The 14,871-nt window shown below is 45.5% G+C and overlaps 1 protein-coding gene across 3 annotated transcripts in view; it reads left to right on the plus strand.

Moving 5' to 3' along the window:
- Positions 1 to 14,871, plus strand: part of slc17a9b (solute carrier family 17 member 9b) — an 82,094-nt gene that overhangs the window by 24,890 nt on the left and 42,333 nt on the right. For all 3 annotated transcript variants that reach the window (XM_038803312.1, XM_038803311.1, XM_038803313.1), the window contains 3 exons: positions 5,137 to 5,233; positions 7,815 to 7,945; positions 8,058 to 8,154. In XM_038803312.1, coding sequence (XP_038659240.1) covers positions 5,137 to 5,233; positions 7,815 to 7,945; positions 8,058 to 8,154 — 325 coding nt within the window. The remainder of the gene's footprint in view (positions 1 to 5,136; positions 5,234 to 7,814; positions 7,946 to 8,057; positions 8,155 to 14,871) is intronic.

Raw genomic sequence — 14,871 nt, forward strand, 5'->3', positions numbered from 1 at the left:
TTTCATGGTTATAGCATCGACGTGGGTGGACCAGATTGTTGGTGATGTGTACGCCTAGGAATTTAAAGCTGTCAACCATCTCCACCTCCGCACCATTGATGCAGACAGGGGTGTGTACGACACTTTGCTTCCTGAAGTAGATGTCAGCTCCTTAGTTTTGCTGACATTGAGGGAGAGATTGTTGTTGTTGTTGTTGTTGTTGCACCATGCTACTAGATTCTCTATTTCCCTCTTGCACTCTAACTCATCGTTGTTTGAGATCCAGTCTACTACGGTTGTGTCATCAGCAAACTTGTAGATCGAGTTGGAGCCAAATTTTATCACACTAGTAGGGGGATAAATACGCAGCCTTGTGGAGCCATGGTATTGAGGACTATCATGGAGGAAGTGTCGTTATTTATCCTTACTGATCGTGTTCTATTTGTCAGGGAGTTGAGGATCCAGTTGCAGAGGGAGAAGCCAAGTCCTAGGATTTGGAGTTTGGATATGAGCTTGGCTGGCATTATGGTGTTGAAGGCGGATCTGTAGTCAATGAGTAGGAGTTTGATGAATGAGTCCCTGTTGTCGAGATGCTCCAGGATGAACAAAGGCTGTATTGAGGTCAGGAGCTGAGTGACTGGTGGAACCCAAACTGAGCGCCAGTGAGCAGGTTATTGCTAAGTACGTGCTGCTTGATAACACTGTTGATAACCCTTTCTATCACTTTACTGATGGTAGAAAGTAGGCTGATAGTGTAGTAATTGGCCGGGTTGGATTTGTCCTGTTTGGTGTTCAGGACATACCTGGGCAATTTTCCACATTGCTGCGTAGGTACCAGTGTTGTAATGAAACAGCTTGGCTAGGGGCACAGCAAGCTGTGGAGCACAAGTTTTCAGTACTATTGCTGGATTATTGTCAGGCCCCATCGCCTTCAATATCATATGAGGAAAATTAAATTGGCTGAAGATACTGGGGACTGAGCGTTGTATAAAAGTGATTTTAGTTTAGTCCATTGAGAATGGAGGCCACGAAGACGACAGAAGAAAACAAATCATTATATCTGCCAACTAATGAAGCCACAGAATTAAAGATATGTGTTCTCAACCATATATTTTCAAACCAGTTCTTAAGAAATCTCAAGGGGGTTCGAGATATCTTTGATGCAATCAGTTTTCTTTCCCTTTGCATTCCCATTGTATGTAATGATTAAAAATGTTTCCAACCATGATAAAATATAACTATGTTGCATAGTTGATTCCATCTTTCAAAGTGGGAGCAGCATCCTTCGTGGCATGTTCAATATTAGCCGAGGGATTGTGTGTCAATGTTAGAAGGGAGCACCTAGGTGTTTTTCAATGTTGTGGAAGGTTAGCACAGAAGAGATTGAAAATCTCAGTCACTGACGAATTAAAAACAGGAAGTTTGTTGCTGGAGCGTTGGGTTAAGTTATGGTAATGATGGAGACTGAACCATGAAATAATAAATCATAACGTAACAACCCTTGTGAGGCAAACTGGGATACACTAATCGATCTCCACATAGGACTGATAGAATACAAGTTTCCCCGCCAGTGGGCGAGGCCTGCCCAGCTGGGGCTCGTGACCTTTCTCCATAAAAGCAGTCTGGACTGGGACTAGCATTCTCGTAGTCACGACTGGAATCTACACTGTTGTATGGCACTGGAGAAGCCGTTTTCTTGCCCTTCAATAAATTCCAGTTAACTTGGCATCTCGGGCCTCCTGGATCTTTATACGTAAATATGTAAGCCAGTATGTGGAAACTAAATAATGTGTGCTTGAAATTGAAAATTGGCCGAACAAATACTATTTACAAATGCAATATTATTTTGGTGTAATTTGAGAGGTAATTTTATTGGTGACTCAGATGTGGATTGTGGTATTTATTTTGGTTCAACATCAGGAGATACATTGACATGGAATGCGACAAAGAAGCAGGCCAGGTGGTTAGACCAGTTTGTGTTTATGCTCCACTCAATACTGCTCGTGTTCATTTATACCTTTATTAGCATAACCCTCTATAACCTTCTCCCTTATGATTATCTAGCCTCCTCCCTTTAACCACATCAATATTATCAACATCAGCAATTCTATCTGTTGGTGAGTTCCAAATTCACCCTCTAGGTGAAGTGGGGGCTGTCACTGTAGGTGGGAGACCACATGAGCTGGAGCCATTCTTTGAAAACGAGTACAAAATAGCCACATCTGCCAGACCATCATAACAGAGGGGAAACCCTTCCAAAGGATGGTTTGCAGCCATGGCAATGACCATTACATCCCCCCCCACCAACCGCCCAGCTTGGGCTGCCATTCTATCTATGGGTGCCGGCAATATCGGAAGTAAAATGCGGACAGCATGTGACAAGTTCCTTCAATTGGCTACCAGTGATTAGCAGGCTGATGGGTAGCTGTCATCCACAGAAGCTGCGTCCCTGAAAATAGGCCAGTGGTGGGAATGTGTTGGCAGACCAATAGGCCAGTCCTGGTGAGAAATTTCCATCATGTCTGGCTCTGCCTCAGCCCCGTGTGTCTCAGTGGGACTCTTCAATCTAATATTCTCACTGTTTCCCAACCTGTTTACAATGCCTAGTGGAGGATGCCACACAGCATCGGATATGAGATTAATGTCGCAATGGGAAATTGATGAAATCTTTGTGGCCAGCTGCTGAATGGCAAACACTCTTCTTTGCTCTTGACTGCAAAATTAGGGCCAATGTCACATTTCAGAATCTGTAAATCCTCCCTTGTTGAAGGAACCTAGGTTTGTTACACAACTTGCATGAATAGGATGGGAATAGAGGGATACGGACCCAGGAGGTGTAGAAAATTGTAGTTTAGTCAGGCAGCATGGTCGGCACAGTCTTGGAGGGCCGAAGGGCCTGTTCCTGTGCTGTACTTTTCTTTGTTCTTTGTTGTTCTTAACTTATTTTCAGCTATAGGTCTGAAATCCCGATCCTCCGTTTAAAAAAAATAAATAAATAAATAAAATTAATTTACAGGATGTGGGCGTTGTTGGCTGGGCCAGAATTTCTTGCCCAATTCTAATTGCGCTTGAGAAGGGCGAGTGAACAGTCTTGTTCAACCACTGCAGTTCATGATGTGTAAGTACACCCACAGTACTGTTAGGGTAGGAGGATTTCAGAAGATATTGACCCAGCGACAGTGAAAGAAGAGCTATATATCTGAAAGTCAGAATGGTGAAGGCTTGGAAGGGGACTTCCAGGTGGTGGTTTTCCGATGGCAGTGAGTTTGGAAGGAACCTTGATGAGTCCGTCAGTCCACTGCTACCACTGTGCACCTGTGGTGGAAGGAGTGAATGGTTGTGGAAAATATGCCTGTAAAGCAGGCTGCTTCCTCCTGGATGATGTCGAGCTTAGAATGTTTTTGGAGCAGCACTCATCCAGACAAGGGAGAGTATTCCATCACACTCCTAACTTGTGTCTTGTAGATGCTGGACAGGCTTAGGTGAGTTACTCGCTGCAGGATTCCTAGCCTCTAATCTAGCCACAGTATTTATATGGTTAGTCCAGTTCAGTTTCTGGTTTATGGTAACCCCCAGGATGTTGATAGTGGGGGATTCGGTGATGGTAATTTGATTGCATGGCATTGGGGAGATGGTTGAATTCTCTGTTTTTGGAGATGGTCTTTGTCCTGCACTGGGCCGGCATGGTAGGACAGTGGTTAGCACTGTTGCCTTACTGCGCCAGGGAATCTGATTTTATTCCCAGCTTGGGTCACTGTCTGTGCGGAGTCTGCATATTCTCCCTGTGTCTGCGTAGGTTTCCTCCAGGTACTCAGTTTCATTCCACAAGTCCTGAAAGACTTGCTTGTTTGGTGAATTGGATATTCTGAATTCTCCCTCAGTGTACCCAAACAGATGCCGGGGTGTGGCGACTAGAGGATTTTCACAGTAACCTCATTACTGTATTAATGCAAGCCCACTTGTGACACTAATAAAGATCATTGTTATTATTACTTGTGTTGCATTGTGGCACAAATGTTACTTGCCACTTGCCAGCCCAGCCCAAGTCTGGATATAGTTGCATCTGGATATATACTGCATCAGTATCCGAGGAGTCACGAATTGTCCTGAACATTTGTGCAGTCATCAGTGAACATCCCCACTTCTGACCTTATGATGGAAACCAGTGTATTGAGTACAAGGCTAATTTTAATCTTCAATCTTTCTGGTTATGGTGCAGTAACACACAGTGTGGTACATTCATCTTCTGAGCCAATTGAGAAGGACTGTTGTACATATTTATTTACTGTTTCCTTAAAACAAAGTCACGGTTTGTCTTTTTGAGATGCATCAGATTTCATTGTACCAAAGTCCAACTCATAAAATTAGACTGTGTCGAAATGCTGGCAGTAACAGTACAGTGAACGTTCTGCTGCTGTACAGTGAAGCACACAAACATAAGTTTGTTTCAAAAGGAGCAAATCTCTAATCATGGAATAGGGCCATATAACTGTCTGTCACTGTCTGTGTGGAGTCTGCACGTCCTCCCCCTGTGTGCGTGGGTTTCCTCCGGGTGCTCCGGTTTCCTCCCACAGTCCAAAGATGTGCGGGTTAGGTGGATTGGCCATGCTAAATTGCCCGTAGTGTCCTAATAAATGTAAGGTTAAGGGGGGGGGGGGTTGTTGGGTTACGGGTATAGGGTGGATACGTGGGTTTGAGTAGGGTGATCATGGCTCGGCACAACATTGAGGGCCGAAGGGCCTGTTCTGTGCTATACTGTTCTATGTTCTATGTTCTATAACAAAATGAACACTTCAGACCGTATAGGCACAATTTTGCAAGATTGCTGTTCCAGCTTGGAACCCAGTTAGAAGGGAATGCTTGGTCACAAAATGAACCGGAGTGTACTTGCAGAGTGTACGGAGTTGACTTAAAACTTGTTCCCAGCATGGAGACCTAGGAGACAGAAGAGTCTTGTGATACCTTGTGCATGTAAAGTACCTCGCCATGACAGAGCGTAAGAACTGTAAAAATATTCTACGTATTTCAATTCTGAGAGCACCGTTAATTCAATTCTGAGAGCACCGTTAATTCTATCAATTTAAAATGATAATTGTAATAGAGGTAAATAATAATTACAAGGGCTAATGTTATATGTTTTTGGAAACATTTAGGTGTTTTTTTTCCCATCCCTGACAAGTCTATTGTCCAATAAAGTGCGGGAAGGTGATCGAGCGTTTACCTCCAGTGCAGTGTGCTCGGGCTCTCAGGTTGGGTAAGTCATATCTTTCAGGTTGGTTGCAAGAAGGCAAGTTCCTAGGTTACGGTAGAAAAGACCAATCTTAGCAACAGGTGAAATAATTGTGCGTATTACACATAAATGTAATGAGGAAATGCATTTACCGCTCGCATCCCAAAAATAACTAGCAAACTTACTTTAAACATTATTGACTAGAAATGACTGTTGCTTTTTGGTAGATAACCACTTATGGTACCAATGTTTTTCCTTTGAAATCTTTTAATACAAATAACCTATTGATATTAAATGGATTAATTGCTCTGCCAAGATAATGAAAAAAACAACATTGTGCTAAGCATCCTTCCGTGACTATCATCCGCATTAGTTTCTTGGCTAATTATGCTACAATGCTGTAATTTCCTGTGCTTGTTTTTTTTAAAATTTCTTCTGTAAATGAGTTCAGCAACTTTATTTGCACAATGCATAATCTTGAGAACTAATTTGTAATTTTGTTTGTATTTAAAATGTGGGTTGCTTCCTGTTACTTGATTTAAAATCATGCCCAGACTCTTCGTTTCTGCCAACTGAAAAAAAATGGGGGAAAGGTTTTATATTGTCATGAATCTGTCTTTAATAAATATGATGTGGAGATGCCGGCGTTGGACTGGGGTGAGCACAGTAAGAAGTCTTACAACACCAGGTTAAAGTCCAACAGGTTTGTTTCAAACACGAGCTTTCGGAGCACGGCTCCTTCTTCAGGTGAATGGAAAGGCTTGTTCCAGAAATGTTTATATAGACACAGTCAGAGATGCCCCGGAATGCGAGCACCTGCAGGCAATCAAATCATCAAAGATGCAGAGAGAGAGGTAACTCCAGGTTAAAGAGGTGTGAATTGTCCCAATTGGAGTACCCAATTATTTTTTTTTCGAATTAAGTGGCAATTTAACGTGGCCAATCCACCCACCCTGTGCATCTTTGGGTTGTGGGGGTGAAATCCACACAGACACGGGGAGAATGTGAATACTCCACACAGACAATGACCCGGGATCGAACCCGGGCCCACAACGCCATAGGCAGCAGTGCTAACCACTGTGTCACCATGCCGCCCAACTCATCTGCGATTCAAACCCCTGGGGGCAGCACGGTAGCATTCTGGATAGCACAATCGCTTCACAGCTCCAGGGTCCCAGGTTCGATTCCGGCTTGGGTCACTGTGCGGAGTCTGTACATCCTCCCCGTGTGTGTGTGGGTTTCCTCCGGGTGCTCCGGTTTCCTCCCACAGTCACAAAGATGTGAAGGTTAGGTGGATTGGCCATGATAAATTGCCCTTAGTGTCCAAAATTGCCCTTGGTGTTGGGTGGGGTTACTGGGTTATGGGGATAGGGTAGAGGTGTTGACCTTGGGTAGGGTGCTCTTTCCAAGAGCCGGTGCAGACTCGATGGGCCGAATGGCCTCCTTCTGCACTGTAAATTCTACGATAATCTATGATAAACACTCGTCCATGCCTATTTTATCTCCAGATTTGGGCTATTCAAACATCCTCGTGGGCAGCCTCCCACATTCTACCATCTGGAATCTTGAGGTCATCCACAGCTACCCATTTCTTAACTCCCATTGTCTCTGACCAGCATTGGTTCCCAGATGAGCAATGCCTTGTTTTTAAAAAAATAAATAATTATTTATTTTTTTCAGATCTCTTATTTGCTTATACTTGCCTTTGCCTTGTCCCTCCCTATCTCTGCAACATCCATGACAACTCCACAAGGTGCTTTTCCAATTCTGACCTCTTGAATATCCCTGATTTTAATCACTTCACCATTGGCGACTGTGCCTTCAGCTGCCAAATCCCTGAGCCCTGGAATTTCCTCCTGAAACCTCTCTCTCCATTAAGGTGCTGTTTAAACTTGCTTGGTGCCAAAATAAAGTCTGATTATGTTAATATTTTATTATGTGAAAGGCTCTTTATAAATGGAGTTGCAGTTTGTTTTTTCAAAATCCCCTTTAAATGATATTACAGCAGACGGTATCATAGTGGGTACTGTATTAAAATTGCTGATCCTCTATTGGAAAATAATTCTGAAAGTAACAACCAATTTTGGTCATTATTTTAAAGGTGTCACTGAACACGGGTTAGTGCAGTTAATGGCTCTGTTAATCAGAGAAACATAAAGTCATAAAATGCTGCCAGTGCAGAAGGAGGCCATTCAGCCCATTGAGTCTGCACCAATACTCTGAAAAAGCACTCCACCCAAGCCCCCCCCCCCCCATCCCAAAAACTCTTTAACCTAACTTATACATCTTTGGACAGTAAGGAGCAATTTAGCCTGGCCAGTCCACCGCACCTGCACATCTTTAGACTGAGGGAGGAAACCAGAGTGGCCGAAAAAACCCATTCAGACCCGGGGAGAATATATGAACTCTGCGCAGTCACCCAAGGCCAGAGTTGAACCCGGCTCCCTGGCCCTGTGAGGCAGCAGTGCTAGCCACTGTGCCCACCATGCTGCCCCATGTAGATGTAGTGTAAGAATACTGAGACAAAAGGGCGTGTTGACTTTTTATAGTGAATGATAATTTGCCAGTGTATGGCAATGAACTGTGATCCTTTTTGTTTCTATAGAACATTAATAATCGGGGCTGTCGGTTCTGTTTTGTTGGACTGGTATGGCTGGGAGAGCGTGTTCTACTTCTCTGGCCTCCCTTCCATACTGTGGGCCTATTGTATGTGGAAATACTTCCTTAAAAGAGAAGGTAAATATGCATTGTTATTTCATTTATAATCCTTTTGTCAGTGAGATTTACTATTCCTTTGTGCAGTTATGTTTGTACTGTTATGACATTCATAACAATTTATGTCATATAGACCAGATTATATCTTTGGAAAGTTTGGGCAACAGTCTAGTGAATTCAAAGGACAATAAAGTCGTATGGAGAAAATTGTTTAGAAGTGCTCCTGTTTGGTAAGTGACTGTAGCGTTCTTTCTAGATGGTTAAAGAAAGAAAGCATTTGCTCCTTTGTGTAGCTCCTTTCAAAATCTGAGGGATAAATACTTCCTAGGAGATTGGGAGATTCCTCTCCTGCTCTTCGTCAAATAGTACCAGGTGATTCTTTTGTTCAACTGAAAAGACCGATGAGGCATTTGAGGAGATTAAGCATCCCATCTGAAAGTCAGCGCTTCCAGCAGTGCAACAACCCCTCACTACTGCACTGCAGTTTCAGCCTGGATTGTGTGCTCGAGGCTCGGAGTGGGGCTTGAGCGCATGACTTTTGAGCATGTTTAAAAATGGCATAAAAATACGACTTGCTGTGACAGATGATTTATTAAGACTTAGAAACTACTGCCTGTGGGACCTTTGTGGCATTTTGGCAACAAATTGCACGCATACAGAAAGTATAGGAATATGTGGTTATGTTGTCCTGTGACACAATACCTATCCAAAGTTAAAGTGATCAGGATGTGCACTGTCTCCAAAGGTGAGTGTTAACAGGAGGTGCATCATTTTTAATAACCTAATTGTAATGCACTAAAATTCCAACTTGACATGTGGAAAAATATAAATAAATCTCATTCATTGTGAAAATACATTATTTTGATTAACTTTACATTTTCGGGGCATTTTGTGTTTAGTGAAAACTCGGACTTTGTATTTTTAAAGCTTCCGACAGAGGGCTTCCTAATTTGCATAACTACCATATATAGTCCAAATCCATTTGATTCACCACCCAAAAGGATTTTCTTTTTTTCTCTTCTATTTTCTTGTAGTTTTGAATTGTAATAGGAAAGATTGGAGCGAAGTTGAGGGTTGACCAGTTAGCAATGATCTATTTGCTGCAAATAGTGTAATAGTCCCTTTGAATACTTGCTTTGAAATTTTTTTACTTAGAAAAGTTCAAGATAAAAATGTAAATTTTGTCGATACTGGCATGGAAAAATAACTTTGTCTTATCTGTCAGTTTGTCACTGGTAGTTTTTGAAAAAACAAATATTTTATTGTCTCATTTGGTGCATGCTAGAACTATGATGGCACTGAAATAATGTTGCAGCTGTTCATATCTCTGAAGACCAGTCAGCAAAGGCGTGACATCCAGCCATTGCCAAAATATGATAGATATAAAAGATAATCTTCCGTGACTGGATTGAACTTGACACCTAAAACATTGAAATTCTAACAGGGTTTCATTTTAATTTTTGTTCATAAGAAACGACAGTACAGCACTTGGGTATAGTTCAGTGTGCAGAAAACATTTTCCTTTGTAAAGTGAGATTTGGAGTATCACTGATCAATACAGTGTGTAGCTCTCCTGCTGCACAGACCACTTTTCACTACAGATCTTAATCATCTCTGAAGAAAAAAGAATGATTGAGCGGGGTGTTCGCTGTCAGTCTGGCGGCCTCTCTCCCCCTCCTACAATCTTTGTGCTCTCTTCACCCCCTCACATTCATGGGGCAGCACGGTAGCACAGTGATTAGCACAATTGCTTCACAGCTCCAGGGTCCCAGGTTCGATTCCCGGCTTCCGGGTGCTCCGGTTTCCTCCCACAGTCCAAAGATGTGCAGGTTAGGTGGACTGGGCATGCTAAATTGCTCTTAGTGTCCAAAAGTGTCCAAAATTGCCCTTCGTGTTGGGTGGGATAACTGGGTTATGGGGATAGGGTGGAGGTGTGCGGTTGGGAAGGGTGCTCTTTCCAAGAGCTGGTGCAGACTCGATGGGCCGAATGGCCTCCTTCTGCACTGTAAATTCTATGAACCCTATGATACAATGTTCTTTAGAAAGGTTTCCCTTTGCAAGAGCTGGCTTTGGATTGGGTCTCCAGACTCTAGATGGCAACATTTACATTATCATTAACATAGTTAGGGCACGCGGTGGCATGCCGTCTCATGGCGCCGAGGTCCCAGGTTCGATCCTGGCTCTGGGTCAATATTCGGAATTTACATCTGCTTGGGCGTGGCACAGCTGTCAGACTTTGATTAGATATTGTTTTACTATCCAATGTTTTAAATACAATTAAAAGACCTCCTTACACACACAGTTGAAATATATAGGGCGGGATTCTCTCAGCCTAGGGCTGGGCTGGAGAATCCCCGCGACCGGCGCGATTTGCGCCACGCCGCCCCGATGCCGGCACGCAATTCTCTGCCGAGCGAGGAATTGGGGCCATTGGCGCTGACATGGTTGGCGCGGCCCTGGCCGGGGCCGCTCTACGCAGCCGGCACACCGTTTCTTGGCTCGGGATAGGCCGAGCGGCCGTCGTAGAAACGGCGAGTCCCGCTGGCGCCGTCCAGACCTGCTCTCAGACGGCGGGAACTCGCCATTGAAGGGTCGGTGGGGCGGCCTGTGGGGGTGGAGTGCGGGGGTCCGACCCCGGAGGTGGGGGGGCGGGGGGCCTCCGATGTGGCCTGGCCCGCGATTGGGGCCCACTGATCGGCGGGCCGGCCTCTCTGGCTAAGGGCCTCCTTTCCTATGCGCCGGTCCCTGTAGCCCTGTGCCATGTTGTCTCGTTGAAGGAGTCCACTGTGCATGCGCGCGTTGGCGTTGGTGCCACTACACATGCGCGGATCCCGCGATGCCCAGTTCGCAGCGTAATTCGCACTGTAGGGGCCAGAATTAGTCCTCGACTCAGCCCGTTCACGCTGTCGTAAAACACCATAATTTCTCCACATAGTAAAAATATCCAAATACATGCTAGCCGCTTTTAAATTGATTAAATATGTTGGTCAAAGATAGATGAAGGAGGAATGCAGACCCAATTTCAGTTTAGACTGTTAAATGCTTCCAAACCAGAAGTGAAATATGAAGTGACACAGGTATTTTCCTTGTTAGTAGGTTTGTTCATAGGATACAGCAGAATTTCTGCCCCTAACTACTACCCCAGTGTTCCAGCTGACTCTCGTTATACTCTTTATATAATTAAACAAATGATCAATAAACTGAACAAAAATGAGAGTGGGTGACAGCCCCTGTTGGGGCATTGTAACTTAAACAAAACCTCAAAGGAAACTTAACTAACTGAACCACAATTTAATTCCTGGGAATGATGATGCATCACAGCCCCCACGACGGCCGCCAGTCATGGAAGGCTTGCAGTATGCCGATGGCCACCATGCCCTCCCTGATTCTCTTTATGTGAGCCCAGTCCTTAACCAAACAATGTCACAATCTGTGTATCTATAAAACAGCCGAATGATTGGGCCCCCTGTAATAAGGAGGCTCCCCCACAGGGACCCCTGTAATAGGGAGACCGCCTCCCCCACCCCCAGCTTCAGACATGATTTGAGCTGATCCTTGAGAGAAAGAACCTTATCTCGATGTTACATAAACAAGGATGTTATACGAGATGTTATTGTCCTTGGTTCTCAAGAAATCCATTTTGCAGAGAGCTGCAGTTTTGTTCGTTTTCTTGTTTAATCATAGTCATTGTTGTCTTTTCCTGTCATGCCCCACGGCGCAATGTTAACATTGTCCTCCTTTCCCATCATGCCTTTTGGCTTAATGTTGGCAGCCTCCACTCAGCGTGGAACACCCAGGCATTCCTGGGAGGGAGGGGTGGTCAGGGCCGATTGGCAGTGCGGTAGTGCCGTGGACCTCTCTACATGCCGCCTGCTCATGGTGGTGACCCGATAGCGGGATACCCCGGGAATCCCTCGTATTAGTGTCATGCATAAATTTGCATGTCATGGAACACTGAATTGCACCTGACTTTACAAACCCAAGGGGATCGGAAAACTAGTGCAATTTAGCTCCGGCGGGGGTACTTGGGGCTGCATTTTCCGATTTTTGAGGCTGTGTCCGGAGGAAGTGTCTAGTTTTACGAGGAAAAAGTCGGCGCCGCCCTAGCACCAATGGTCTGCCCGGAGGGGGGTAGCAGCCGCCCCTGGCATTCCTGACAGAAATGGCCGGAGAATTGCCGGGTCAGTGGCTGTGCATGCGCACGGCGATGACCTGCAGCGGTCAGACCGGAGGGCCTTCGGGTGACATTCTGAGGCTGACCCAACTGCATGCGGCGTACCTGATGCCGCTCTGGAGGGGGCGGAGCGTCCGAAAACTGGTGTTGCCCCCCCCCCGATTTTGGAGTCCGGTTTCTTTAGGTGGTTTCAAAAACACCTCTTTTTGAAACCTCTTACCCTGGCTTTTGTATAGGTCAACTTACATTCCCAAGAATATATGGCTAAGTGAGTGAAGAAAATTTTCAAGAATAGAGGGCAAGTTCACTCTAACATCCTGATCACCAAGTCACTCCTCGGAACCCCGAAGCACGAATCTCACTTTAGCAGCCATTTATGTCCCATCAAGAAGCATTTTTTCTATACATAGAACATAGAACATAGAACAGTACAGCACAGAACAGGCCCTTCGGCCCTCGATGTTGTGCCGAGCAATGATCACCCTACTCAAACCCACGTATCCACCCTATACCCGTAACCCAACAACGGGCAATTTAGCCTGGCCGATCCACCTAACCCGCACGTCTTTGGACTGTGGGAGGAAACCGGAGCACCCGGAGGAAACCCACGCACACACGGGGAGGACGTGCAGACTCCGCACAGACAGTGACCCAGCCGGGAACCGAACCTGGGACCCTGGAGCTGTGAAGCATTTATGCTAACCACCATGCTACAGTGCTGCCCCAATACATATTCACTTGTGCGTTCAGGCTGGCTGATCCCTATCTGGCACTGTACACCAATTTCTTTTCTACTGTCTTTTGTTTTGCATCTCATCAATTTATCTTGCAACAAAACCTCCCAATCATAAGGGCTTCTTCTAGTGGATTCCTAGTTTGTTCTTTAGTCCATGTTCTGGGCCTCCACGTGCCCTCTCCTGTCTTGTCCTAGACTACTGCTCAATGGTTCTGTTGCCAGTCCATAGGTTATGGCTCGAATTCTGCTGCTGCTTGCTGGTGATGGGATTCTCTGTTTGTGCCGGCAGAGCACCCCCACCTGGTTTCCCAGCGGCATGGGTTTGGCTTCAGTGGGAATTCCCATTGACAACGACGGGACCAGAGAATCTCGCCACCAGCGAACGGCACGCTGCCAAGAAACATGCGCTCGGTGGCTGGAGAATCCCGCCCCTTATCTCTTGTCCACCATCTTGAACATTTAGCCAATGTTCAAGAGTTTGAGTTTGCTGATTGCTTTACCTACTATCCTTAAATGGAAATGGTTGATTTCCTCCATTGGCTGGATCCTTCTGGCATGTATGTTATCTGAAGACCAACTTTTGATTGTTGCCCCTGGGGTAAAATAGCCCAATGCAGAGTTATCACTTTATCTATCATTATTCGGCCCCTTATCTACCATACTCTATTCCCCATAACTATCAAACACATTAGTATATGAGGTGCAGGGGCCTCTTCACCTACTAATTGAAAATCTGCAGGTTTATAATCAATCCAGATTGACCTAGATGAATGTACACAAATAAATTGACCATGTTTTTGGAGAATAACTGTCTTCCCATCACGTCCTATTATTTGATCCAGACATTTTCACTCCTTTTGATTCTCTCTTTTATTGTATACTAAATCCCCCAGGATTAAAGTTTACCCAACTGATACAGACTATAGCCCCCAACCATTTGAAGGGAGTGCTTTGCATTGATTGCCTAGGATAAGGCAGATTCCAACTTACAATTTGGTTAATCAGCTAAGATCGTATAGAATATCACGTCAATTCTTTCACAAAGCCCATTATCGAAGCGACTGTCAGCTGCAGTGTTCATCACGACAATGTTCATAATTACAAACATGTCTCTAAAATTTTTGTTGGCAAAGCTTCCCAGTTGTCAGTCAGGAGTTTAACTGGTTTCCCTGGTGCTAATTCCATGACTTTATCCAAATCACTCTTTTGTATTCATGTGTTGCTGTAGACATGCTGAGTCTTGTTGCCATGTCTATGGATTATAAAATGAAAATGTTTCTAGCTTTTTCCCACAACTTCAAAACCAGAGGGCTGGATTCTCCATTATTGGGACTACGTCCCCACGCCAGCGTCAAAACGGTAGAGTTTATGCCAGAATATGTGGCACCAAAGGGACACGAATTCCCAGCCCTGCAGGGAGCTAACAGGGACCCGGAGTAGATCTCGCAGCTTTTGCTGCAGATGCGGGTCCCCACACTTCCGGGTCAGAGGCCGCGCTTGCGCACGGCGGCAGCCTCCAACGGCCGCGCTGTGCTCCATGCCGGACTTGGACCACGGAGCTAGACCCATAACTGAGACCCCCCCCGCCAATTGGCTGCGTGCCCGACTCTCAACCCCCGCACAGACATTCCCCGGCCACCTATAAGGGCCCGCCTGGCAACGGAATGGCCCGCTCCCGACCAGGGCAGCCATGGACTGAGCCTGCAGCCACCATGCGAGTATCCCGACCAGCTGGAGCATATTGGTTCCACGTCGTCGGGTCTTTGGCCGGTCGGGGGTGAAGAATGGCGGAGCGGGCCGTTAGCAATGGCCCCAGGTAGGACCCAGGCGGCCCGCGTAGTCCCTGAGAACCCCGCATTTAGGGGCCCGCAGAATCGGTGAACCGACACTGGTCCCGGTTTTTTGCGGAAACATGGATTCTCTGCCCCCACGCCGGCCGCGATTTCGGTGTCAGGGTGCGGAGAATCCAGCCCAGAGTTTTTACTTCATTAAAGTCTCTTGCTGATACTGTGATGGTGTCCTCTGATACATCTTACA

This window comes from Scyliorhinus canicula, chromosome 7, assembly GCF_902713615.1.
Source record: "Scyliorhinus canicula chromosome 7, sScyCan1.1, whole genome shotgun sequence".
Taxonomy (NCBI): domain Eukaryota; kingdom Metazoa; phylum Chordata; class Chondrichthyes; order Carcharhiniformes; family Scyliorhinidae; genus Scyliorhinus; species Scyliorhinus canicula.